The 27858-nt window shown below is 42.7% G+C and overlaps 3 protein-coding genes and 1 non-coding gene across 5 annotated transcripts; 2 read left to right on the forward strand and 2 right to left on the reverse strand.

Annotated features, from left to right (window-relative positions):
• Positions 1-11260: 11260 nt before the first annotated feature.
• On the forward strand, positions 11261-12299 carry LOC121053900 (formin-like protein 5). Its single transcript, XM_040522396.1, has one exon. It carries the CDS (start codon positions 11262-11264, stop codon positions 11979-11981), a length of 720 nt encoding a protein of 239 aa, XP_040378330.1. The 5' UTR covers position 11261; the 3' UTR covers positions 11982-12299.
• A 1873-nt stretch (positions 12300-14172) lies between these two features.
• LOC102718997 (2-carboxy-1,4-naphthoquinone phytyltransferase, chloroplastic) lies at positions 14173-17490 on the reverse strand. Of its 2 annotated transcripts, none has more exons than XM_015834915.2 (10): positions 17167-17490; positions 16868-16971; positions 16705-16776; positions 16464-16599; positions 15908-16023; positions 15696-15795; positions 15571-15609; positions 15338-15448; positions 15177-15242; positions 14173-15082 (listed from the first exon to the last, which is right to left on the reverse strand). In XM_015834915.2, the coding sequence occupies exons 1-10, from the start codon at positions 17428-17430 to the stop codon at positions 14972-14974; spliced, it is 1119 nt and encodes a 372-aa protein (XP_015690401.1). In that variant the 5' UTR covers positions 17431-17490; the 3' UTR covers positions 14173-14971. The 2 variants fall into 2 exon arrangements, with proteins under 2 accessions (XP_015690401.1, XP_006649533.1); XM_006649470.3 differs by having other exon boundaries at positions 16464-16602; positions 17167-17485.
• Positions 17491-22315: 4825 nt separating this feature from the next.
• Positions 22316-22400, forward strand: TRNAY-GUA. The gene is given in 2 exon segments: positions 22316-22352; positions 22365-22400. It is a non-coding gene; the product is annotated as a tRNA-Tyr (tRNA).
• A 1481-nt stretch (positions 22401-23881) lies between these two features.
• On the reverse strand, positions 23882-27171 carry LOC102710389. The gene is made up of 4 exons (XM_040522251.1): positions 26828-27171; positions 25621-26734; positions 25396-25542; positions 23882-24698 (listed from the first exon to the last, which is right to left on the reverse strand). The coding sequence occupies exons 1-4, from the start codon at positions 26882-26884 to the stop codon at positions 24193-24195; spliced, it is 1824 nt and encodes a 607-aa protein (XP_040378185.1). The 5' UTR covers positions 26885-27171; the 3' UTR covers positions 23882-24192.
• Positions 27172-27858: the final 687 nt, after the last annotated feature.

Here is a 27858-nt window from a genome sequence, read left to right on the forward strand (position 1 = left end):
CATTATTTTGTTCCAAAAGATTGTATATGAATTTTTTTGCCAGTGCAATCTAATCCTTCAAAATTCCCATAAAATTCCTTTGTTCCAAAGGAAACTCTCCAAGTTCTTTCCGTTTTATCATTAAATATCCTCACAGTCTACATAATATTTTTTCTTCTCAACCTTAATTACTAGTAAATAAAATATATATATATATATTAAATGGATATAGCATTTAAATCTAGCTGCAAGTACTACTAACTATTTGGATGGGACGATGGGTGCTCGTGTTTTGTCGTTCTATCATAACAAAATTTGGTAAGACATGCATGTATAGGTGCATTCAACCTCCATTTCTGTCCTGCTCCTATCCTATCAATTTTGGTAGTACATACGCGTGTGGATGTTTCCAATATCCATCTTATCCTAACCCCTATCATACGTAATTGAAAAGTACATACGCGTCAGGCGTTTAGCATGAGTTTAATGCAGCTGTTAGCTGGTGTAATCCAAATAAGAACAGTTTTAAATAATTGAGAAGGTATATTTCAATGTTAATGTGAATGATATATACAGTACCTTAAAACTAGTTAGATATTAAGGCCATGTTCGACCACCCTAGGTAAGTTATCTAACCTTTTTTTCTTTTTTTCATGCGCACGCTTCCCAAGCTGCTAAACGGTGAATGTTTTGTGAAAAATTTTTATAGGAAAGTTATTTAAAATCATATTAATCTATTTTATATTTTTTAATAATTATGTAACATACTAGATTTCTCAGGGTAAAAGTTTTGCGAAATTATTTTAAAAAAAATTCAGAACAATATCACATTCGCTCAAAATAGTCCGAATCCAAATCTCGGATATTTATATTTCATCCAAATATCGCAAATCTTCTAAATTCATCTCAAACAATAATTTCCCGAGTTCATTCGTTCCGATTTGTCATCGATCTCGCGCGAATCGCCATTTTGTGTATTCATCCAATCAAATCCATCCATCCGTCCAGCCATTCATCCCTTCACCCATCCAACTCTCTCTCGCTCCCACTTTTTTTTTACTGTGGGCGCCAACGTCGGCGCCGTTGTGCCGACCTTGCTGCGTAGCTGCTGTCGTCGATGCAGCTCATCATGCCAGCGCCACGCGTCGCCATCGCATATGCGACTTCACCTCGAACCGACCTGAAGCAAGAGCTCAACCCAGTCATCACCTCTCCCTCGTCGTCATCCACTCGCCCACCGCCTCGTCTTTCTACCGCCTCTGCTCGCTGTCTTTCTTCTCCAGCCACCACCCACAGTGGAAGCAAGTCCTTGCCTCCCCTCACTTCTCCTTCCCCTTCCCCCTAGAACCAGCGGAGCTACTATCGTCGGCGCAGTGGAACAATCGACCACGGTACAGCCATCACCACCATCTCCTCCAAATTCATCACCCCAGCTACCCATCCACAAAATTGACGGGAAAAATGGGTTCACCACCTCCTCATGTCCCTTTCCCCTCTCCTTCCCCGGCGAATTCATCGCCGGAGTTCGCCGGCGTCGCTGCCGCCCCAACTGCTCTGTTCTGTCGCCGCCGGTTGCACGGTGCCGCGTCGTTCCGCGCCGCCCCGCGCCCGGCCAGCAGCACCACCAGCACCGCCTCCTTCCCTTGAGCCTCCCTAGACGCCGCGTCCGAGCCGGAGATCGCCGGAGTGCCGCCGCCGCGGCGGCTTCCACCGCCTGCCGCGGGTCACCGTCGCCAGGCCCGCCGGCCGCCTCCCGGCCACCGCCGCCCATGGGACGGGGTCGCCCGGACCCGTAGGTCGCGGATCCGGCCCCCCCCCTTGGCCGGAGCCGGCCCCTCCCGCCGCCGGCGCCGTCCACTTGTTGGCCTCCTCCCCTGTGAACGAGAAAGAAAGAAGCCAGAACGTGGAAAGAAGGAGGAAAGAGAAAAAGAGGAGGAAAAAAATAAATAAAGAAAAGAAAAAGAAAAGAAAAATTAATAAATAAAAAAAATAAAAAATAAAATATTTGGAGTCCATCCTAATTTCTTTTTCTATCCAAAATAAATCCAAAAATTATCCTTTTCTCCAAATTTAAATAATTCTTTCTCCAGTTTAAATAATTCCTTGACTTTCAAATCCCGGATTTAAAATCCGAAACCATCATCCGACTCTTTGAGTCATTCCAAATTCATCGGCGATAGTTTCGTTGCCATCTAAAATTTCGAAGGCATAACCCTAAATTATACCTAGGGTTACTATTCATCCAAAAATTCCTAAAATCCATTTGAAGCCTTTCACACCCCTTTGAATCGTTAATCTATCCCTTTCAGCTCCAGTTTTGTCCTTTCTTTATTTGTTTATTTCGTTTATTTATAGATTTTGTTTATAGGCTTATTTGGTTTGTTTTTAATTCGTGTATGTGCGTGATAGATCAACCCGAAGCCGTCGACGACCCTGCAGGAGCTGACGTGGACCCTGAAGGCTACGTTGAAGCTTTAGAAGACCACGTTGTGCAAGGCAAGCCACGAAACCATCCTTTGATCATCTTGAGAACCTAAGTAGAGAACCACTTAGTTATTTTATGCACTATTTATTTCCAAAGTTATTTTGGCGTATTATTACTTTCAAATAATCATTTTACATTAGTTATTGCCCTGTACTTAATTTACTATTATTGTCAATACCATAAACTACCATACCCTGTTCCCAGATAACCTAGGTATAGGTTGCACACTTCATTAGATTAATATTGTAGTGGATAATACCACCAAACTTCTATACACATACATCGGTTATGCCCGTCGTCACATGATGACGCTATCGAGCTACATAAAATATTGTTTTGATATAAATCACTTGCCTTGAGTGATATGGAAGGTGATTCCGGGTGAAGGTTGTTGTTCTGGATATTATGACATGTATTACTGTGTTTATTTTATGCATGTGCTATGCTAATTTGGTTGCTTCCCCGGATATAAGGATAAAAACCCTCTTATGCCATGGAAAATGATATAGTTTGCGCCCATCCACAGGACCGAGTAATCGGACTTAACTTAGTACGTGGTCCCACTATACGAACGACTGTTAGAGGCTCTAGGAGCATATAGGAGTGGACATGTGGAAGGGGCCGCGGGCCAAGTTGACATGATCTCACAACAGTGGCACCCGTGAAAGCAGCGACCCTACTATGCCTTGCTTGTGGCCGAGCGAGTGCCCGACTGCTAGGACGGACGATATCCCACTGGGCGGTACTAGTAGTAAGTGGGACTAATGAACGGTTCTGTTATCTCGACTCTGATCCAGTCGTGGTATCGTGTGGGTAACGCTGGGCAGACGCTGCAGAGTCGTATCGTATTCGAATACGCCGTGCTCCTGGTTAATGGAGATGTGTCATTGGGTGATTCCTATTTCTTATGGTATGAGTAGTTTTTATAATTAAAATCTGGATTGGAATCAGATAAGAATGATGGTGGTTTATATTGCTACCTTTTAAACCTTTGATTTATAAATGTTTGCAAATAAACTGTTTTATGAAAATAGGGAAAAATTATTTATAATAGGCTTGTTATCAACCAATCTTGATAAACCCTATATCCTTGTACTACTTGCATGTATTCTATTTGTATTCTTGGTTTGTGGTTTGCTGGGTACGTCAGTACTCACCCCCTTGCATATAATGTGGTTCAGAGGAGCAGTTCTTCGCCAAAGAAGCATCAGAAGGTGAAGAGTTCTTTTGTGGCGAGGAGTTCTTTTAGGTCGGCCTGCTCTCAGGCGTTCCTGTGATGTTTAGTTGGGTTTTGTGTTTGGTTCTTTTGCTTGTAGGTTAGTCTGTTGTGTGAGTTTGGCCGTTTGGCCCTAAAAGCTGTTGTGGTTGTCTCTTGTATGTTATTTCATGTAAATTATACCGGTATTGTAATTGAAGCCGTTCTGTTTATCAATCTGTGCACGATCAAAATCCTGGACGATCGTGGGTGGTTTCGGGATACCGAGCTCAAACAGGGTATACCCACAAATTAATAATTAATTAATCATATACTAATCTATCACTATATTTTCCGCGCCGGATAACAAATCCCCTTCCTTCCTACCGAACGGAGCCTAAGAATCATGGAAGAAAATCTTATCAGATAGTCCTGGGTAAGAGACCATCATGGACACTTCAACTTCAAGGGATCCTTCATACTAGCAGGCATGCCGTTGGTCTAAAAAACTACAGCCCCCGTGTAAGCCTAGGACGACCTGGGCGAGAGACGTATGGGTAGCAAGACGCTAAATTGTCCCCTGTGTTAGGTTTGGCGAAATTCCAGATTGAGGCGGGTCTCTCGCTAAGGGTGTAAGTGAGCCGATCCGTCAACCCGCTTATAGGCCAATTAAGTGCGTAGAATTGGCCTATAAGTCGATTCGTGGACTTGCCCACTTACACCTCGCTGGTCTTAATTAGCCTTGGCAAAATCTCCGCCGGGCTAAAATTCCTCCCTAGGGATTTCGGGGTTGGGGCCTGGATTATTCGGGAACGAGGGCAGTAGAGAAACTTTAGCTGCGGAAAACCTACGGTGTCACAAAATAATGAAAAGAAAGAAAGAAAATCTTGGGGCATTGCCCGTTATTCACTGATACAAAGGTTACTGGTCATTTGGCCCATTTGAACGATAAACCCTAGCTTCGTTCTATTATATAAAATTTTCTTCAAAGTTTAGATTACTAAAAACATGTATATAAAATTTTTATTTATAAATTATTTTTATCTACAGATAAACCATTAGATAACAAGGGCCAGACACATTCTAGAATGGATGTCATATTTACAAATAAAAAATAATTTGTGAATAAAATTTTATGTATTTATTTTTAACAATCTAAAAACAAAAGGTAAAAAATAAACTTTGGTGCAAAAATCTTAAAATCAAATTCAGACTTAAGATTAAAAAAATTTATAAGTAAAAGAAAAGGATGGGATGAAGAACCACGTCAACGTCTATACTCATTGTCATAACTACAACGATAAAGATGGGGGAAGAGCAGTGAAAGTAGTCTCTACTTGCACGTTAGCACGTACCCCTCAAATAACAGGTCAGGCCATGTGTGAACGTCTATCCCACTCTCGTGTAACGCGCGCGGAACTGTAGCGTGGTGATACACCGATATACCCAGCAGATTCCTGCGCTAATGCCGACGTATGATGGGTGGACCCAGGCCTGGGGCACGCAGCTACGACGGGAGCCCTAGACATATGTTCATAATCTCTTTAAAATTATATAAAATTATCATATAAATTTTAAAATCAGTTAATACTACGTTAGGTTAGCCTACTTTTTAAATTTTTTCGGTTCCACCCATCACGTATATATGTTATTGTTGGTATGCCCATCGGCATATATACGTTTGTCCATCTGAAACCGTGACGAAAACATTTCTTGACTTTCATGAGGATGTTTTCAAAACTCCAGAAGAATATGTCTATGGTAGTTCTATGTATATATAATTAATGATATGTATATATAATTAATGATAGACGATACAGACATGTAAAAAGTAAAGACTTAATTATTTTCTGATTTTTATAAAACATATGTGATATAGGGTGGGGTGGACGGATGACTCTCTTTTTAGCAGCAAAGATAATAATATTTTTTTAAATTTACATAGTTAATATTCAACCAATCACGCGCTAATGATTTAGCTCGCTTTACTTATATCTACCTTCTTCTTATAAAGGTAACAGAAGGCACATGCGGCTATTCAGGGGCGGATTTAACATGGAAGCGGCGGCGGCTCAAATTCCCGCTACCCCTGTTAAAGCTATAGAGCCTCCCATGAAGACTCCTCCTAAAATTTCATGACAAAGATGATCAATAGAAGGAATGGGCTAAAACTCTGACTAATTTGTTTAGACCCACATAATCTCACTGGCTAGATTCGCCGCTGTGGCCATTGGAAGACCCCATACCCATCCATGCGCCATGCAAGAGAGGCAAATAAGGTTGCTTCATCCCATGCCTCGACACAACACAATCATTTTACATGGATCCACTAGAGCCAACTCGGTTCGGCTGTTGTGGCGTCACATGCGTTTCCATAGGAGGTGAATTGTGTCCAAGAGAAGATGGGCTTTTTTGGGACTAGGATTTCACTTGCTGGAGCACTCAACCTCTAGAGTGCAACATCTTCCAACACCAGAAAATGTATTGGTCCTACCCCTCCACGTGATCGGAATATATATTACCTTTATTTCACGTTATAAAATATATTGGTCCTCTCTATATTGATATTGATGTTGATGAGTTTGGACACACATATATAAAATATATCCATTGATCCAAAAATAACTCTAGTCATGACTAAAACATCATGCACCATAAAACTGAGGGAGTAAATTCATACTTTATTTTCCTTTTATCGAACCTGATTAACATTCTCCCAGGGATAGATTCGAGGCTCGGTCATCACGGGTCTCTACCCGGGTTCATGGTCCTTTAGTAATGGACATGATACTATACTATGTAAGTGATGGTGCAAGTGAAATACATACAGTTTGAGACCGTCATCAATCTGAACTAAAAACTAAAAAAAATTCCTAGATCCACCGCTAATTCTTCTCAGGCTAAAGTCACAATGGGTGTGTTGGATCGGATCCCTGCTTGTGGTGCTCTTAAGAGCAGGTATAATAGCAGGCTATAAGCCAGCTAAATGCTGATGTGGAAAAGAGAGGAGAAACTGGCTATAAGCTTATAGCCAGCTTAGGCATAAGAACCAAGATACCACGTGAGAGACATGTGGGTCCTGCATTAAAGATGAAAAAGCTAACCATTATATTAGTGAGCTATAAGAAGACTATAAGTAGTCTTATAGCCAGCCTGTTGATTATATTATTAGCATTGCTCTAAGCATGTTCAACTTAGGCCTAACCTAGCCTGACTAGACCATGTACTACACTAGGCTTCGGCCTAGATATCGAAGCTCGAAAGCATGACAAAAAAAATTCGAAATTTATGAAAAGTTTGAGAGAGCTCGAAAAACCTGATAAAGTCTAGTCTAGCCTTAGAAAACCGAGGGGTTAGGCCGAATCTAAGTTTTTTTTAATTGTCTGGCTCGGGTCTGAGAATTTTTGGTAGGCTTTTTCTAGACCCGGGCCGATGTTTGAATAACCTAGTGCTCATGCACTGACCAAGTTTATATGAAATTTTTACTCAAATTATTATTTTTTTCCTGCACGGCCCTTTCACTAGTGGACACTCTTAAGCTGAGCAGCTGAGAATATCGACTGGAGGGCTCATCATCTGGACATGGATCGGTAGCGTCGCCATGGTTTGGCCCTGCAAGTTCGTCGTGCCGCCGCGTTGGGCTGGCTATGGAGACGGGGCCCAGCAGCCCGACCTATACGCACCATCGCCAGATCTGCTGTAGCGCTGGGGCCGCTGGCCCATCACCTAATCGATCCATTAGCCCCAACAATTTAAAATCGATTGATCCTTTTTGGGTCAGGTTTTATCCTAAACGTATACCAGTTGCGTTCTGAATTCTGACCGATTCAATCCCAGATGAGGCGGATAAACAAGAAGAAATGTCAGCATCTTATATTCGTAACTGAGTTAGAGAGATGCATTTATTTTGGAAGTGAGGGAATAGTTGATTATAAATTAACTATAAGAACGTATGGAACAGAGTGAAAAATAAGTAGTGTTGACTCTTATGTAAAAAATAGCTCTTGCATGTTACAAAATATATAATTTAAATGTACAAGTGAGATAAAGGGATATGAGAAAAATAATTGAGCATATCTTATAGTTTATTTATTATACATGCTAGTTTCTAAATGAGCCTATAGCCAATAGATTACTCTACGGTTACACTTAAACTGATGACGAAGTCCTACATGAGGTTCGGTCCTAAAATTAAGTATAAGCTCAACTTATTATCAAAATATAACCGTAGATAGATTTTCTATATGTATTTTAGTGACAGAAAAATAAAAAATAAAAATAAATTATAATAAAAATTTTAAAATAATAAATAAGCGAAAAGAAAAAGACAAGAGTAAAACTAACGGGTTTTAGTCACTAAAGATCTCCAAAATCTTCGATGAACTGAGATTTTGTTCAATAGTATAGTTAACTATGATAGTTAATTCATAAGATAGTTACCTATAAAACATTAATACATGGTTTCATATGTTATACACACTGCGTCTTAGAGCAGGTACAATAGCAAGCTATAAGCATATTTTAAAGAGATAAGAGGGGAGAGAGAAGAGAGGTGAGCTACTAATTTGTAGCCACCTGTATACGAGCTCTAAGACAAAATGTGTATATGACATGTGAGACCATACATTAATGTTTTGTAACTAACTATTGTATTCATTGGCGATAGATAAATTAGAGCGAGTAGTTAGCTATACTATTGAACTTTGCTCTTAGAAACCGTGTTATAGCTAGCTATAAATTAATAGCTCACTGTCATCTCTCTTCTATTGTCTCTTTAAAATATTCTAATATAGTCTACTATCTAAACGTCTACCGCTACACTGTACACCCCGGAGACTAGAAACACACGCTAATTTATCCAAAACCTTATCGCAATGATTAAGCTTCACTCTCTCCCCGAGCAGAATCAGGGATTCAGAAGATCACGCACGCACGCACACAATCATCTTTGAAATGTGAACTGACAGTCCTGCCCTTGCCCGGTCAAAGACGAGCTTTTGGGTCAAAGCAGCTTCCCGTGCGTGCTCTCCACACTAAAAAAAGCCTAGAAAGCGACCGGAGTTTTAAACAAAGTGCAGCCGATTACGGCTTCACATGGCCACTAAACCCCAACCTCGTAATCTCTCGGGACTTGTCTTTACGCTTCCCTGCTCGCGTCGTCCCCTTTGGGAACACTTCTTTTTATTTCCATGGAGCTAGCCATAGATTGCTTGCTGCTCCTGCCGCTCCTTTTCACTTCACTCTTGCGGCTGACTACCGTCTCGTCTTTTCATTTATAATTATATTAATGTTTATAAGTTAAAATTTAATTTTTTAAACCTAGAGTTGATTTTATGTTTTTTATCTGAAACTATTTTTTATTATTGTCTTTTATATAGTAAATAAGACATAACAAATGTTTTATTTTAAAACTATTATTTATTTATAAATATATCATTTGGTTTTTAAGCTCGGTCCGTCAGGACGTGGACTCTGTGGTCGTACGATCCCGTGTTGCTGCTGTGAATGCGCGCCTGGGGCCATGCACCTTCTGGTGTTTGCCTTTGTACTTAAAAAAGGCTCATTACGGAGTGATTACCACATGTGAGTGTGTGCTACTAAACTGTGGAATTATAGGACAACGCTAGGGAGATAGTACGTGCCTGGATCTGAAAATGCTCACGCTAGCTCCATGTAGAACGTGTGAACTTAAACACTATCGATCAATCACAAAAACCGATCCAGGTGGCCGGAAGAATTCGTTGACATCCACAGTCACAAACAGACCGACACATGGCAGAACGCTCAGCCGAAATATCCACGCCAAGCGTCAGTGCCAGTCTCCACTCTCCAACCGGCCATCAGGGATGTAGCTGCAAAGCGATCGTCTACGGTTTATGCCAATAGGAAATTCCGGATTCCCTACCTACCTATGACTGTTTTTAATTAGCATTATAATTTTTTGAGCTATAATTAACATTAGATGGATATAGCAAAAACGGTAGAATTATTCGAAAAGGTGGCAGAAACAATTCACTTGTTCCACCAACCGTTTCCTCAATTTAGATTGTGGATTTCCACGAAATGATTTTGCTTTCAAAATCGTTTTAAGTGAAGTCTCCTTTGCATGTTACTCGCTCCATTTTATATTTTATATTTATGATATATTTTGATATTTTTTAAAAGGATGTAGCAACATAGGAAGCATTAATTTAGTTTCAATAAATACAATATAAATACATTTTAATGGTATATCTATTTTGTGAAATGTTGATATTATATCTATACAATTGATTAAATGTAAAGAAGTTTAATTTATAAAAGAATCAATATGTCTTTATGTCAAAACATCGATGGTTATAGAACGAGGAAGAAAAGGGATCCTTGAACAAATGATCTGAAGATATTTCGGAGAAGTTGAAGCTGTTAAGGCTAGTAGACGAATTATCAGACAATCTGTAGCTTTAGATAAATGTATTTTCCGAAATGTTTTAATAAGTTGTTTTAGACTAGATCAACCTTATTCTACTATAATAGGAAAATGACTCACAACTTTCGCTCTAACGTGTTAGAAAATCCTATATTAATTAAAAAAATTAAATTAAAAACACAACAATATATATAAATATCCATCGAGTATTGATACCCTGGACCTGGACCCATACACATCAGTAAAATATTCTTATACTTTTTCTCCTCTCCTCGGAAACTGCTCTTCCCTTATTGTTGTGACCACTCTTCTATTCACTTTCTCTGCTCGGCCACGTGTTAAGATGCTGACGTAAACTATGTCTTACATATATTGCTGTCTGAATAGAGAAATGTTATCTTACCTGATCTTATTAACCTAAAACAAATTGATGTAGATATAAACCCATAATAGTCCATTATGCTAAAGTTCGGTATTTTCGACAGGATTTGTCGTTTTCTGTTGAAGGCGGTATGTTTCTTCGTCAGATATTATAATAACATAATTACTCTGATTTTTTACGCCGTTGACTTTTTATCTATGTTTGATCATTTGTCTTATTAAAAAAATTATATAATTATTGACTATTTTATTATGATTTGATTTATTACTAAAGTAGCTTTAAATATGATTTATAATTTTGTACATTTGGATAAAATTTTTAAATAAGACGAAGTGTCAAACGTAAATCAAAAGGTTAACAACATGAAAAAAACCGGAGGGAGTATTATTTTATTAATTTGTGACAAGAATTATTGTTTTCCTATTGATATCGGTATGTCCTCGCAATAATAGTTTTGACGTCCTTAGGTCATTCCGGCAAAAAATAATAGTTTTGACGTTTTATTTCTATAGATAATATTAATGGAGACATATTGTTAATTTTTTTTATGACTTTAGCGGATTTTGTTCAATTTTTTGAGGAAGAATATGATTTAGAGACCGGTTAAGGTAGGTTTCTCGATCGATATCGATCATTCTAGCCGCTATGTAGTGTACAGCTGATTAAACACCTGGTCCCAAGCGGTCAGTGCACTTCCTTTTCTCTGCTGCTTTGGCTGCTCACAAGAGCCCATGCCCATCGCCTTCTCCTCCTCAAATCCCAATCCCCCACTCCCACCTCCCTCCCTGCCCCCTCCCTCTCCCCCTCCGCCATGGTCAACCTACCGCCGCCGCCGCTGCCTCCGCCGGCTCCGGCCACCTCCGCCTCCTCCTCCCTCAAATCCCTCAACAAGTCATCGTACAAGATCTCCAAGCAGGCCTCCTCCACGTCCTCGTCATCGTCTTCTTCGCCTTCGATGAAGGCATCCTCGTCGCCGCCTCCTCCTCCCCGCCGTTCTCCTCCGCCCCCGCCGTCGGCTCCTCCTTCCTCCACCCCCGCCGCCGCGGTTGACCACCCGCCGCCGCAGCCGCCTGTCTACAACATCGACAAGTCCGACTTCCGCGACGTCGTCCAGAAGCTCACCGGCTCCCCCTGCCACCTCCTCCCGCCTCAGCCCCCGGCCCCCGCCGCCGCCGTCTCCATGCCCCCTCCCCCTCCTCGGCCTACCATCATGGCCCCTCCGCCCCCACCCCCGCCGTCGGCCATTCCGTCCCGGCTCCACCGCATCCGGCCGCCGCCGCTTGCTCCGCCCCGCCCGCCGCCCATCCTTCCGCCTGCTCCGCCAGCGCTCTCCCCTCTTCCACCGCTCCCGGCGGTCTGCATGACGGCTGAGTCCCCCATCTCGGCCTATATGCGCCGGCTCCGCGGGATGCCGTCGCCGATCCACGTCCCCACCTCGCCACTGGGTTTCGGTTGCCTGCCCTCTCCACGGACGCCGCCATCGCCGGGGGTGCCCATGCCGGCCACCAGCCCCCGCGTCCGCGACCCATGAACCAGCCGTGGGTGCTCCTGCTGTTGCTGCTGCTTCCAATGTGTAGATATGGCCGGTTTAGGAGAGATCTGGCGAGGCGGCGGCGAGGAAAGGAAGGAGCAATACAATTACAATGTGTTAGCTTCACCTTAAAATCTTAGCTCAATTTTTTAGCCTGTTCTACCTACCTTAATATTTTGTTGGTGTATATGGGACATGCGGTGGTGGGCAAGTGATGAATTGATCGTGTTTGGCTAATTTTGTAACAAGCTTATGCAATATGTAGTAGCAAAACTCAAATCTTTATATGCAAAATTTATTTAGACGAACTTTATGGAAGATGATTGCTTATGAGCTGATCTGTTAACGTTTTCATGAATCATGATCCTACATGCCTTGGTGCTGGAAATGTTTTGATCTGCTTAATTTCTTTGTGTTTGTGAAGTACAGGTTACACTTACACCTTGGAAGCTGTTCAAATCTAAGCTTGTTGCACATGCCATCAGATGCTTGGACCTGGTCTTTGATGAGTGATTGGTATTTGGATCATTGTTCATGATAAATTTTCTGTAGGTGATTGCAATTATGCTTCGATTTCTGGTGTGATATCGACATTCTTTTGTTTTCTGGTGTGCTATGAGGCCATCTAATTATGGCTACAGGTGGTGTAAAGCATATGTTTGGTGATACATCGCCGTTCAGCTTTGCCTTTTATCTTGTTAATGATGAGTTTCATTTGTTTATCGTGAGTATTATAGCCTTTGCAGTATGAACACCGTAAAATGTATGATTTATTCTATCAGCAGTGTCAAGTTCGCTTACTGTAAATGATGAACGTTTTATACTCCTTATGTTGCTATTACTTGAGCTCGTTGACATCTTGTAATCTGGAAATTCGAGAAAGAAAATGTCAATACTATAGCTGATGCTGCACTTGAGCAGTGGGTGACTGACTAGTACTAAGAGTGGAAAATATCTTTATTATTCTCAAATTTTCACTTCAGAAGCTTTTGACTTGAGTGAATTGGTGCTGAAGTCTCAAGCTGTCAACATTGCAAAAGTGGGTCACGGACTCATGGGTGAACAAGGAGGGAACATATTCGAGTTGCATGCGGGCTGGGGCTACAAACATATGGCCTGAGCACAATTGCTTATCAGCTCAAATGAGATATTCAACTTAAGGGAATTTTACTGTGTGTCAAGTTGCTTGGAAAGCAAGAGCTGAAAATCACAGATGTCCATTTCTGCCATCACATGAAGCCCATTTTAAAGAGAATATGAAAAGAAAAGATGCAAGTGCCAGGCTCTGCGATGCAACCTCAGTTTTTGTTTTTTTGGGTCCTTTTTGAATTTTCGGCCTTCTCCAATTGCCTTTTGCTTTTATTCTGACAATATACTTCGTCCTGACGTTATTAATTGTATGCATTTATTAACTTCAAACCATCCTTCCACTGTTTTGCTTTATATTCTCTGTGTTCAAATGTAATATAAAGTATAGAATAGGATATATTCACCCCAATTTTTTTTGCTTAGGATTGTACTTATAACTTAAAATTTGAATTTTTAACTTTAATTTAGAGTTGATTTTGCAGTCTTTTGCATACATTTATTTTCCAGATTTGACTTTTAGATCATTATGAATATATATATAAAAATTTTATTTGTAAATTATTTACCGTTTGCAAATAGGTGGCTTGACGTTTTATTTTAATATGCCAAAAGATGACCATGTCTCTGTCCAAATTTGTACTACTAATATATATTCCATCGTGTACTAGATGGCTATATTTTATAGTATTTTATAGGACAGATGGAGTAAACTACTACATAGGCTGTGTTCGATATATGGATGAAAGATAAAAAAAATATGTGATTTTTATAGTTATTTAATAATAATGATAAAATTAATTGTTGTAAAGTTGAAATTTTATTTTTAAAAAGGAAATGATGAACTATATATAATTTTTTAAAGATATCTATAGTTTAGAAAATGTACACTAAAAAACCGAGTAATAATATGGAGATAATTTATGTAGAAGAACGGAGCCCATGGTATACCTAGAAATCACGTTATGCGAGGCTGGCTTGGGCTATGCATACATAGAGGAATTAAACTGTTTGCCCTTTTACGACCGGTAAAAACGAGTGGTCCCTCATATGTCTATGATATGTAGGTCTAATGGTGAATCTGTTATCAATTGTAATGGTGAATCTGTTATCAGTGGTAAAAAGTAGAAAGACATAAGGTTTGAACACAGAACAGCATGTGAAGCGCTTGCAGTTGTATACAGTTGTTCAGATAATAAAGTTTATTTCTCTATAGCCGATAGCAAATTGCACTTGTAGTTTTGCACGCTTGTGCCAGTGACTACAGGTTTGCATCCAAACTCTCTTTTCAGATTTGAATTAACCTGTTCTTAAAAATGAGTGAATCCATGAGTTTAGAAACAGAGGAACAAAATTCCTGAAGCAACTCGTCTCTCACCAAAAACTCCGAAAATGAGGTGTGTTAAAGGCACATGTGAAGCTGTCCAGATGAGTGGTGTAGTCCTCCAAATAGCGGTTGGTGTCTGGGAGGAGGAAGTAAATGGTAGAACATGACATGTCCTATCTGTCCTTGCATGAAAACTCAATTGTGTAACGGCAACGTAACAGCGATGAGAATGCATAGCGAAGCCTTTTCTTCTCATGGAGATAAATGGCTGGGATTCTGTAGCCAACAACCCAAGTACTACTGAACCCCTCTCCATTCATCCGGTTTCAGGCAATTTTTATCCTCCTCTACGCAACTCTACGCCTCCGCTGCTTTGGCTGGCAGTGCTTCCAAACCAGTGCTTCGCTGATTCGCTCTACCTGCCCAATCTAGCAGCCGTAGGAACTGCACAATTGCACTGCAACGCACTGCCATTGCATTGTCGTTCAAGCTGTGCATAAGTGCATTTACTCAGTCTGAAACTGCAAGACGGCGCTCTGCTCTGGATTTTCTCAAGGATGTCAAGGTTGGTCATCTGTCAGACTAGTCTGCCGTTTCTAGCCAAGACTAAGCCACAAGCCAGTGCCATCCCAAACAGAGCGTGCAGCCGAACACAGTAATACTTTGCCATGAAAATCTTGTTGTTGTCCTGAAAAATGTAATGTCAACTGCCAATCTTATAGTACAATACGAATGGGGTTAAATTTTTCAGAATAAGTGGGAAAGTGACAGGAGAGGCTTACTTCATGATTGTTCAGCACATAGTCCACAACCAATTTACCCACAGGGAGTGTGAAGGCACAAAGGACCTGAAATATAATGGTTGTAATGGTTGAGCTTAGGAAGTAAGAACTGTGATTTGGGATTAGTATCTGACATGAAGCAGTAAGGATCGTTGGCTCACAGTGCAAGTTGATGGAAGACATTTGCTCATGCCAAAAGCAGCCAAAAGAACATAAAGCATGACAACCCCAAGAGTCACTAATCTTGATCCCATTTTTGTGCCAATTCTTACCTGTTTGTATATACAAACACGAGACAAGAACAGTTTTTTTAAATGAAACGTAAACATATTTTTCAAAAGTTACAAAAGTGAAATGCTGAAGCGAATTTAGACATTGGTCTTGAGCAGAATACCAGGGGGGACATTTTTCCAACAGCACGATCTCCATCGATCTGCAGAATTTCAGACTCCATTAATGATAACAATGTTATTCGTAAATATCTTAGCACATTGCTAACTTATGCCAAGGGAATTATACCTGATGAAAATGGCTGCAGAAGAGTATCAGAGTAGTCGTCAACCCAACTAGAATGGATGAAGCTATGACTGTTTTATTGAGAGGGAGAAGAGATGTTCCACTGACAATTGAAATATTTCAAGATAAATTATTTAGTTATAAATAATAAATGACCATAACATTCTCCTGGGAAATGAAAGTGAGTGGGGGAAACTTCTTGCTTTAGAAGATACCTTGATGTGTTTCTGCTGCTGTTTGAGAAATAGAAAGCTGTGGTTGCCAATGGACCAAATGCTGCAAAACATAATGGTTCACCTAGTCCCTTGTAACTTAACCGGAATGGTGGACACTGCCCAAATAGAGAAAAGGTAAAATACAAAAGAAAAAATAAGTGCAAGTTCTTTTGGGGAAAAATGAGTAGTTGAACTGATCGATTTTCTCATGTAAAGCGGGGTAAGTTATTAGCAAATAATTAATTACATTTTCGCAAAAAATCTCTATGAAAAAGTTGCTTTAAAACAACAAATAAACCTATTTTTAAAGTTTGAAATAATTAATACGTAACTAATCATGAGCTAAATACTTATCTCATTTGCGTGAGCAAATTAGTTCAACCTATTTTGCCCTAAAGAACTCGCCCTAATTGCAATTTTGAGGAGGTCAAACATGGTGAACAAATAAGTCGGTTCAGGTTTAGCTATCTCAAATACAGTAGACGACAGCTTCTTGCAAAAAAAGGCACATTTTGATATACTGTGTTTCATGGTGATAAAGGGTAGAAAACCTTACCTGATATACATAACCACATAGGATTGCACATATCACCAACAAAATGAACCTTGCGTCCCCAGCTTTGGCAAAGGCCCAAAATAGCCCCACAAATCCGAACAGGAGAGAAATATTTGCAGCATTTTGTGTCACCGTTCTACTGCAGAGTGCCAGAATGCATTACGATGTAACATTAACATATGTTTTCACTTCTAGGAAAAACCTGGTATACTAGTTACAATTTTGCTTGTGTTAGCATTACCTGCCAATAATGTGAACAACAGATTCCTTCTTGTCCTTGTCAGCCCCAGTATCTGAATCGTAAACATCATTGCTGCAATGAAACCAAACTCTCAAGAACGAGAGAACATGACAGATCAACGGACCATGTTACTTTCTCTTATCCATGTACAACTAAGCGCTACCTTAGATTGAGCCAAGTGATCACAAGGACTGCTGCAGCCAACAGAACAAAGTAGCGTTTCCCAAAGAATGAACCTGCATGATGGTAAGCACAGGCGCTTCCTACCTGCACGCAATCGAAATATGCATGCAGTGGTTAAGAAATTGGGAACTGCATACGGCACAATATGTTATGCAACTTTCAAATTTAATTGCAAAGTCTGCATTTTGAGGAACCAATTAATCGATCCTTTTTCTCATTATAGGTTTGAAGGTGTGGAACATGGACTGAGTGAAGCTTCTGTATCAGCAGTAATCTCACCGTGAGTGGCACGAGCGCCACGGAGTAGATTGGAAGCTTCGCCGCCCTCCAGAGCAGCGTCCCGCGGGAGAGCTCGCCGTCTTCCGCGCCTTCACCGGACGCGGCTGTAGCGGTAGCGCAGCACCGCTCTCGACGAAGCGCGCGAGGCCTCCTCCTCCTCGCAGCGGTGGTGGCAGCAACGCTGCTGCTGCTGCGAGGGCGATGGCGGGGACACGCGAGGTGGGAGACGAGGAGAGGCGCGAGGGCGATGCCGGCGAGCGGCATCGGCTCCGGGCGCTAGCGGGAGACGCTCTTCGGTTGGGTCTGCATGGATAAGGTTTGGATGGGTGTAGCCGTGAAGCCGTCTCGTGGAGTGTCAACGAGCCGAGCCCGCCTACCCAGTCTGGCTGGCGACTGGCGAGCTTTGCCTTCAGCTCGAGTGCAAATGGAACCGAGCTCAGCCTCAAATCGAGTTTCAAACAAGCCAGCCAGGGTGGGCAGCTCACGAGGCATGGCCAAGGTGCGAACCGAACAAGCCAGCAGACGTGCCGCCGCACCTGCACCACGACCTGATGCCGGCGAAGCTCGGTTCAGGCTGTCATGGGAGCTGCTCTTCAAGACGTGTCTAAAATTAATCCACAAAATTGGACTTCGAGAATTAATACCTTCGTCCCATAGAAATCCACCATAATACTAGATGTGTCATATTCTAAGTTCATATTCATAACACTAGGATGCAGTGGTGGATCTAGATAGCGAGATTAGAGAGATCTGAACAAATTAGATAGAGATTTAGTCCCCTCTATCTTTGCTATAAAATTTTAGAGAGTCTCGTGGGGACTTCAACAGCTTTAACGGGGTAGCTGGGGCTCGAGCCTCCGCCGCTCCCATGTTAAATCCGCCCCTACTACAATGTGTCATATCCAGCACTAGATTTATTTTTTGTATGAGTAGACAAGAAAACATATCTCTAGTATATTTATAAATCTATTCATAATATTTACGTATGCCTAAAATCAACTCTCATATCTTATATTTGGGAACAGATACATACATCACAAATACAAACTATTCAGTTTTAGGCTTTTTTTTTAAGGAGGTGCGGTTGAAGGAGAGTGTAAATTTTATGCTCAATATTATTTGGATGGATCTGATACAAGATTTTAGGAGATTTTAGGAAGCAAAGTATTACTAGTATTTTATTGGAGATACTTAGCTACCGATAGGATGACCCACTATCTTGTCCATTCTCTATATTCAAGATATAACCGCTCGTACGACAGTATTATCTTAGATTTGTTAAATTTTAATTATTAATAAAAAATGAAAAACTCATGTAGATATATAATTAAACAAACTGTCATGAAATGCAACTTAAGCTGATGAACACTTAAGCATGTAAGACACATATGATTTTTTAGTCACAAATTACTTTTTATTTATAAATGTATCATTTGGTAACGGACCTAAGGCTTAACAAGACAGTGACGTCTAAAATTCATCCCCGTCACGTCCCGAACTGAAATTTTTTTATTTTCTAAACTTTTTTAAGAAATAATTTTATTACTAAACCTCCGAGAAAAATATTTTCATTGATGAAACTTTTGGCCACGTCATCAACATTAGGGTGACTAAATGGCTTGCCACGCCATTGTCGATGGCGTGACAATATTGTGTTGCCATGCCATGCCATGTCCGAACAGGTGGCATGCAGCGTTATCTTACCACGCGCACTAGTACTGGCGTAGCCACAAGGTTCAGTTTTAGAAATATTTTCCTCGGAGATTTAATAATAAAATTATTTCTTAAAAAAGTTTAAAAACTAAAAAAATTTCTCCCGAACTCCCGATCCCAAGACGGATGCAGTGTTGTACCCATACCTGAACCTGATGGGCTGATACCATCGTGTAGCTGTGTGCTTGCGTAAATGCCGAACCGAGACAGTATTGTGAGTTCTGCCGCATAAACCAAGCCGAGGCGCCCATGCCGCGCCGCGAGCCGAAGAGATGGATGCATATGTTATGTTTCATTTTGCTGAGTGATAATGTGATATCATTTCGCAGGACAATGGACCAGAAATGCTTCGACACCCCGCACCAGGTGCACGCGCTCTATGCCATCTACGGGACTACGGGATTTGCGCAGTGGCTACGACAGTTTTCTCATGGGCCGATCTAATGGGCGAAATCTTGGGGGCTTTCGTTTATGTCTATTGAATTTGGATCATGATCAGCCCAGTTCTGGTTCGTTTTGAGATTTTTACTAAGACTAATTAAATAGTGAATGGATTGTTTTTCCTGGCATAGGAGTTCTTCAGTAAGGTCGAAGACCAGTGGGCAGGCATAAATAAATAATCAGACGAAGCACAACTGTGCAAGCTTCAATCAGTGACAAGAACACCACTGGAATCCAAAATTACGGTTGTTTATGGAACAGCCCAGAGTATAAACAATAGTACAGAAAAAAGAAACACAACACGGCATAAATGAGAAGCCATGCAACAATCCAAGAGAAACTCACGGCCAAAACTGGCCACAAACTCAGAAAACGTCAGGAAAGCCAGCAAAGCACAGCTGCACAAGGTTCAGTATTCTCCTCTTTAGTACCACCTCGCCTGTTTAAGTGGAAGCAAACCCCCTTAAATATTCAACCCACAGACCATCCCTTGCCGAGCTCAGTAGCGAGGGCTTGTAACCCATGTGGGGGCATTAAGGTGGCGTGAATGTTTGGTGCGGAATCGGGGCCTGGGTTCATTGGTGTAACTATGCCGGCCTGCCCGTTCCAAGTTGAGTAGTGGTCGGATGGGCTTTGGCGAAAGCCATGGGCCTATCCGGCTCTAAAGTGGCAGGCAAAGCGTGAGGCTGGTTTCACAGAGCAGCGATCACTGCCCGCTTCCAACGGTGGAAGGATAACAGGCTGCTGCGCCATGAGCCCGCTTCTGGCCCAGATTCCCACTAAAACAGACCACCATCTTTTTTTATTATTTTGACAAAGAAAAAGTCCCAGACATTTTTCTATTTTTATACCACTGTTATTTTTATTTTTGACGAAGAAAAAACATTTTTATACAACTATTATTTTTATTTTTGCAAAAAGAAAAATTCCCGTTGAGATTTTTTTAGTATTTGCATTTACTTCTTATATGATGGCGTTTTAAGTATATGTTGGTTGTCGTATTGGCGCTAATACCGATACAACTAAATGGGAAAAACTTTTACCATTACTCCCTTTTATGCAATAAAAAAGGAACAACTAATCAAACAGCAACAAACTTATATTCCTATTCAGTTTAGCCCTCAAGCCCCACTAACATACATATAACACAAAAAAACACATGAATGGTTGATTAAATACAACTACGGATTTGTAAAGTTATACTAGTGTCAAGGGTGTGGCTAGGAGCAGTCCATTTTGGCCCAAAGACCACCTTCACAAACTCAAACCTAGCAGCTTAGGCCCGACAGAAAGTCTACCAAAGAGAGGTGTTAGGGTTGGATGGTGATTCCTTTTATCTTCGCTATAATACGTTGCATCACATTTTTATACAGCTATTGTTTTTATTTTTGCAAAAAGAAAAATTCCCGTTGAGATTTTTTTAGTATTTGCATTTACTTCTTATATGATGGCGTTTTAAGTATATGTTGGTTGTCGTATTGGCGCTAATACCGATACAACTAAATGGGAAAAACTTTTACCATTACTCCCTTTTATGCAATAAAAAAGGAACAACTAATCAAACAGCAACAAACTTATATTCCTAATCAGTTTAGCCCTCAAGCCCCACTAACATACATATAACACAAAAAAACACATGAATGGTTGATTAAATACAACTACGGATTTGTAAAGTTATACTAGTGTCAAGGGTGTGGCTAGGAGCAGTCCATTTTGGCCCAAAGACCACCTTCACAAACTCAAACCTAGCAGCTTAGGCCCGACAGAAAGTCTACCAAAGAGAGTTGTTAGGGTTGGATGGTGATTCCTTTTATCTTCACTATAATACGTTGCATCATTGCTTCTTGCGCGCAAATGGCTACACCCCCATTGACTTACCTCTCAACTTAACTCCACCTCTCTCCATCGCCATCGAGATGTCACGCCACCACCCTCGTTTGCCCGATCCATGCCGTGGAGGTGTAGCCCACCACTCCTCACAGTGGCACTATATTGGCACACCCACAACAAAAAAACCAATAGAGTGTTTGTCGTAGCACCACTACTGACTACTCACGCCGGATGCTGAAACCCTCGACGAGTTTCTAATTGCATCCCTATTGATGAGAACATCACCGACGAATATACACCAAGATTCTCATAATGTTATGCAAGGTCTAATAAATCGAGCTCATACGCAACATTAAATTTATAGGTGAGCTTGTTTTTAACTGCTTCAGTGTGTATTTTTTAAGAATATATTGCTATATAATAATGTCATTACACTTAGAGCATCCCCAACAGCTCATCTAAATTTGGTCATCCATATCTTCATTTGGATGATCATCTAAACTAGTTTCATCCTTCATATCTCCTTGTACTCCACTAGATCATTTATATATGGCATCATCTATATCTCTTTAGAGGATGGAGAGATCATCCAAATATGAAGATTCTCTCCTAATATGGATGTCATCTAAAAATAGATGATAGGATGGCCGTTCTATTGGAGTTTAATTTCTAGTCTTTATCCTCTATTTTCAGGATAGAGGATGTGATAAATAAATTGTTGGGGATGCTCTTATGAATCAAGAAGAGGATTAAGGAACAAGGCCGGCATCAAGGTGGGTTCTGATTCAATTCGTGCTCAAGATAGAAAGATGGACTATACCATTGCCTGCAATTTTAACTTGTAGCCCTTTCAAAAATTTTAATCATAAATAGACCCTTAAAAAACTTCAACTAAAAATGGACATTTTAGCTCGGCCCCATCGTCATTGGCATTGTGGTCCAATGTCTTGGCACCAAAGACAATGGCGTCGATAAACTTGGCTCCCGAGACGGCTAAGTCATTGATATGGAGAAGGACGGATGGCCTATTTGCAAAAAAATCTGGAAAAAGGACATACATGTAAATATATTTTCTTACAGAATAATCCTTTTTCAGAACTTTTTAGCAAAGAGGAAAGGTGAACTGAACTATTTAAATAAATCAAAATTAGGCTATAAACGCAACCCGACCTTAGCTCAGTTGGTAGAGCGGAGGACTGTAGTTGTTGCAGATAATCCTTAGGTCGCTGGTTCGAATCCGGCAGGTCGGATTTTTTTTTTCAGTTGTTTTCTAATCTATTTAATGCTTCCTCCATGAAGTTAACACATCAAATTAATTTATGATATTGTTAGGTTTTGTTTGTTGTTGTTGTTGTTAATATTTCTAAAACTTCCCCGATGAAGCTAACACGTCAAATTATTTTATGATGTTGTTAGATAATGTGATCGACGTAAGAAGAGGTCCGTGCACGTGTTTTTTCCGGATGTGAATTAAGCATGATCCGTACAACATTTTAATTAGTTGCAAAATACTATCACAAAGACTTTATTTACAGGACTAGAAAAATTGCCTGTGCGTTGCACTGGGTTAAGTTAATTTTAATTATATAAATTAAAATAAATTTAGCGTTGAGTCATAAATAGCAAAGTGTGATCAACATACAATTGCACTCTTATTTTACTGATATATATTTATATTGGATATAAAAGGTGTAACTAAATACATCAAAACTGTACTGGCAGGTAAAAAAAGAGTCGTACCTAGCACATCTAAGTTAATGATCAATATCTTAACCATTGGTCTATGAAACTTTTATTTACTAAGGTCTTTATATTGAAACAACGGTTTTGGACGAACGACTGTTAAAAAGAAAAAAAATACAAAACATGCTCTCGTGCAAGGATCGAACTCGTAATCTTTCACTTACAAAGCAATCACATTGCAACCACATACGCATTACCACTGTGCTACATGTCGTGACCCATTCAAGATAGACTACCGAGCAGATGGAATATACAACATGATCAACGTGGTCCGATTGGCCTATTTAGGCAAGGTGGTTGGCAGAAACACTATTATTTTTTATAACAATAGATATTTGGATAACTGTAGAGATTTGGATTATACAACAGTCAAAACAATATATCCTAAAATCACAATAATAATGATTTAATTTGAGAATTTATGTAAGTGCCAAAATTTATTAATTTTTATAACAGTAAAAATTTAGATATTTTCTATAATAATAGAGATTTGGATTATAGAACAATCAAAATAATCTAACCTAAAATCACACTAATAATTTTGATTTGAGAATTTATTTAGGTGTCAATTTTTTGTGTTAAATTTATACTTTATTATCTGATATATTTAATAATTAAAAATATATAAAACAATACTATAAATTTAGGCTAAAATCAAATCTTAATAATAATAGAGATTTGGATTATAGAACAATCAAAATAATCTACCAAATCAAATCTTAATTTTATTAATTAATCGGCTAGCTGCAGTTAATCAAGTTGGAAAAAAATTCTTTGCCACGTCGCCTATCCTGGCAATTCTAAGATTCGAACAAGGAACCAGTGGATTGTGGGAGGTGCGCCACATCCATTGCACCAACAGACCAATCCTGCTTTACGGTTGAGCGACAGACCAATCCTGCTTTACGGTTGAGCGTAAGAATATGACTCCAGTTGTCGCGCGGACACGAAAAGATCAAGGAGATTGACGATGGTGCTGTTGCTGACGTCATCATGATGTATGGATGATGTCAGCATTGATGGACGAAAATTTCCGATAGAATCGTTACCGCTTTTTATAATAGTATACATAGGAAAGATTAGACGTCTTATTCCCATACCACGTTAATGATACGGGGCGATCACCAAATTCATGTATACTTGTGCCTCTCTTCATTCATTTCATCAGGTATTAAAGTTTCAGGAAAACGCTTGGACCTTGGAGTGCTCACAAATAAACGACGGTGCATTATTTGATCCTAGCATGGCACATGGCAGCACAGCGCCACCATGACGCCGCTATTTGCCCGGCAACTTGCTTCACTTCCTCCATCCGAGGCTGGAGCACTGATGCGGCCGGCTCTTGGACCTGCTCCTGCTGCCCCTTTGGCTGCCGCTCCCATCCCTCCCCCGGTTCTTCGCCGACGAGCCGGGACTCTGGCTCAGCCGCCGCGACGGCGGCCGCCTGCGCGAGCTCCACCCGCTGTTTCCGAGCGCCGCCTTGGCGACGCTGTCCTTGGCCGCCTCCCGCGCGCGCTGCGGCCTCACGGGCTGCCTGTTCAGGTACTCGAGCCGCGAGAGGAGGCCCGACACCGCCCTGCGGAGCGCGTCGTCGCCGATGTTGGTCTGCACCGGGTTGCCGACGAGGTCGAGAGCCCGCAGGGAGCCATAGTTGGCCACCAGCTGCCCCAGCGCCTTCGTCGTCGTGATCTTGTTGAAGCTCAGGTCCACCACCGCCAGCTTCAGCAGCCGGTGCAGCCCCTCCACGTCGCTGATCTTGTTCCCGGCGAGGCACAGCTCCCTGATCGCCCCGCAGTTCGACAGCCCTGCAAGAACCAATCAAATAAAAAAAAACCACAAACTTTTCAGTTCTTTTGATTCAAACACTGTCCATCGCTGAATTACGGATTCTCGGTGAAAGACTCGTAGGATCATCTTTAGCTTGCACCCTGCAGGAGCTAGCTAGGGGTGGACCAGCCCACAGTCACCGATGTGGCATCCAGTCACGTTCGCACACATCGGTTTCTAACTTTTCTAGGGATGAGCAAACATGCGATGCATCCACCCGTTTCCCAAGGTCTGGAGAAGTTGGCCAAAAGGAGTGTGGTACACGGTCACGAGTATCATCAGAGCGTACGAATTGTACGACTCAAAAGGCAAGAATGTGATATGCCTAGATTGGATATCTGATGCATGTCAGCATGAGGCGCCCTATGCTTGTACTCATTTCCGCCCATCGATCTGGAGTTTGCCGGTAATAAGGTCGAGCACATGAGGAACCTCGGTGTGAGTGTGTGACAGTGTGTGTGTGCATGCCAGCATTAGTTTCAGAGCATGACATGACTCATCCTTACTGTGCACTACTAAAGTCTGTACCATGGACCATCCTAGTATTACTTAGCCCGGGCCAAGGCCAGACAAGTGTGCATACGAGCATTGCACAATGAACAAGATCCACGCAAGCCTGGTTTTCACCAGGAGCATTACTGAAATGACAGGTATGATAACTGACAAAATGCTTACCGTGACCGATCCGTGAGATCTTGTTGTAGCTGAGGTTGAGCACGCGTAGCCTCGTCAGTTCTCGCAATCCATCGATGACAACAATCTTGTTCCTCGACAGATCGAGCGAGTGCAACCCCTTGGGCAATGATCCAGAGGAGATATGAACTGCAGAATGGATAGGTTAATCAGCCAATCCATATTTGTGTTGCTAATACCAACTGTGAGAAGAATCTAGTAATTTACCGATGAGGTTGCCGGACAGATTGACTGCCCGGAGGCTGGAGAACGGCGCGATCACCGGGATGACGGTGAGCCCCATCCCCGATATGTGCGCCACGGACGAGGACGCGGTGAGCGTCTGTATGATGCCGTTCGCGATGATGACCTCGCCGGCCATGCGCCGCCGCGCTTGAGCGGGGCCCTTCCCGCAGAACGACGACGGCTCTCCGATCTCCAGGCAATGTGGGCGAGCCGCGTCCTCGTCGTCGTCGTCGTCGTGCTCCACGACGTATTCCTCGTCGGCTTTGAACGAGTTGTCCCCGAGGCTGTTCACCCACGCGCTGACCCGGTCCAACGGCGTGGCTTCCGATGAGAACGCCATCCAGTGGTTTGGGATGGACTCGTGCTCTACGGCGACCCCCTTGTTCTTGGCGTTGGCCGTGGCGGTGCCTGCGTCGAGCGTGTCGGACGTGTACCCGTCGTTCCGCTGCTCCGCCGACGGCAGAGCTGGTACGGTCGCGGCCGGCCGGTGCAGGTTCCGGTGGCTCCGTAGGAGCAGCCTCCACCACAGCTTCCGGCTATGGGACGGGAGCACCAGGCTTGACGCACGCTTCTTCAGCATGACGTGGTCGGCGCTGCGCGTTGTCTTCACGGACGCGGTTGGGCTGGCGTCCGGCGCGCCGGTGGGGGTGGCCGAGCCTCCGGCAGGTAAGGCCTCGAGGTCGCCGTAGGAGAGTGACTTCGCCGGCAGGTCGAACGCTTTCGAGCAACACCTCGCCGTCTCGATGTTGGAGCAGGAGCGTTCTAGCCTGGATGCCATGGCCGGCACCATGAGGCCGGCGCTGCCATCGTCCTTGTCAACGCCGTCGCTGTTGGAGCTGGAAGAGTCTTCGCCGGCAGCGGCGAGGTCGACGTCAGATGATCCCCTCTTCATCGAGACCTTGTCATCGTCCTCGTCGCGGCCTTCGCAAGCCCGCTCGGTGGCGCTGAAAGCGACAAGCTTTGTGTCACATGCCAGGACAATGTCACCGCCTTTCCCGATGTCGACGGTGTCCCCCTCCTCCACGAACTCCACCGGTTTCACCTTCTGGAACTCATTTCCGCCAGCCTTCTTGCCGTAACCAATTTTGCTCGTGACCTGCCATTGATGGCCATGTTCAGAGCTCATAAAAACGACAGAATTGCCAAAACTCGTCAAAGAAAGAGAAATGGGTCCTCTGAATCCACCAACCTTTGATAATTTCCTCTTGCCGGCGAGCAGAGCAGAGAAGCAACTGATCTTGGTCATCTTTCCAGACCTCAAAAACCCCACCCTTTTTCTTGTAAACCCAACAGAAAATCTAACCCTCGAATCTTCGCGTTAAGGAGAAGCAGCTTCCAGCCTACTTAGCCGTTGTCTATGGGAGAGCCCTTCTTCCAGAGGAGAAAAGCGGCGAAAGGAACGGTGCCTGCATCCTCCTGGGGCCGCACGACGGTCAGGGCGCCGCGCGGCGGGGCGGCGGAGAAGGCCAGATCGAGCGAGCGGTAGACTGGTAGTAGTGCACTACAGCAGCAGCAGCAGCAGCGCGCGTCGCGTGGGGCGGAAGCGCAAGGAAGGAAGGCCGGGCGGGGCGCGGAGGCAGAGAAATAGTTGCGGACGCCGGGACGCGTCGACACCGAACGCAAAAAACCACGGCCCTCGGATGGTCATAACCCCGTGGTTTCTATGCGCATCGACGGCTCACAAGAAGCTTGTAGCCAACAACCGCGCGGGCGGTGGGTTGCAACGCCGCAAGCCGCACGCGACGACGAGCGGTGGCGCGCGCGGCAGCTTCCGACGTCACGGCGAAACAGCCGCGCGCCGCTGGAGAAGCTGCTCGGTTTTTCTGTACTTTTTTTGTAGTTTTTTTGGGTGGCGAGCGACCTCGGGTCGGTCGGGCCTCGAGGTCACGTTGGCACGTAACGTGATACAGGCGCGTTGAGGGGTGGGTGTTTGACTTTGGCGAGCGAGAACGGAGATCCTTTTATCTCTACTTTGTCCGCGCTTCGGTCACGAAGCTGACGTTTTTTCTTCGGTGTTCGCCTGTTCGGTGAATCGGTGTTGTCCGGTTCAGGCTAACGTAATCCATCCCGCTCGAAAACTCACTCCTCGCTGCAGGCCGGATGCCCTGAACCTGATTAATAATTATCAGTCCAGCTGCAATACACACCACATGCTAATGACAAAAAGAAAAGGATTAAAGGAGTAACCGTGCCTACGTCGAACTCATCTCTGGGGCGTGG

This window comes from Oryza brachyantha, chromosome 3 (genome assembly GCF_000231095.2).
Source record: "Oryza brachyantha chromosome 3, ObraRS2, whole genome shotgun sequence".
NCBI lineage: Eukaryota > Viridiplantae > Streptophyta > Magnoliopsida > Poales > Poaceae > Oryza > Oryza brachyantha.

Excerpts from the sequence above, each read along its gene's own strand:
- LOC121053900 (XM_040522396.1), top strand. The coding sequence starts at position 11,262 with ATGGTCAACCTACCGCCGCCGCCGCTGCCTCCGCCGGCTCCGGCCACC.
- LOC102718997 (XM_006649470.3), bottom strand. The coding sequence starts at position 17,430 with ATGCCGCTCGCCGGCATCGCCCTCGCGCCTCTCCTCGTCTCCCACCTC. Across the intron at positions 16,603-16,704 it reads GTTGTTCACATTATTGGCAG|TAGAACGGTGACACAAAATG; the intron begins GTAATGCTAACA and ends GGCACTCTGCAG. Across the intron at positions 15,796-15,907 it reads AGCAGCAGAAACACATCAAG|TGGAACATCTCTTCTCCCTC; the intron begins GTATCTTCTAAA and ends TTCAATTGTCAG.
- LOC102710389 (XM_040522251.1), bottom strand. The coding sequence starts at position 26,884 with ATGACCAAGATCAGTTGCTTCTCTGCTCTGCTCGCCGGCAAGAGGAAA. Across the intron at positions 26,735-26,827 it reads GCAAGAGGAAATTATCAAAG|GTCACGAGCAAAATTGGTTA; the intron begins GTTGGTGGATTC and ends CATCAATGGCAG. Across the intron at positions 25,543-25,620 it reads TCTGTCCGGCAACCTCATCG|TTCATATCTCCTCTGGATCA; the intron begins GTAAATTACTAG and ends TCCATTCTGCAG.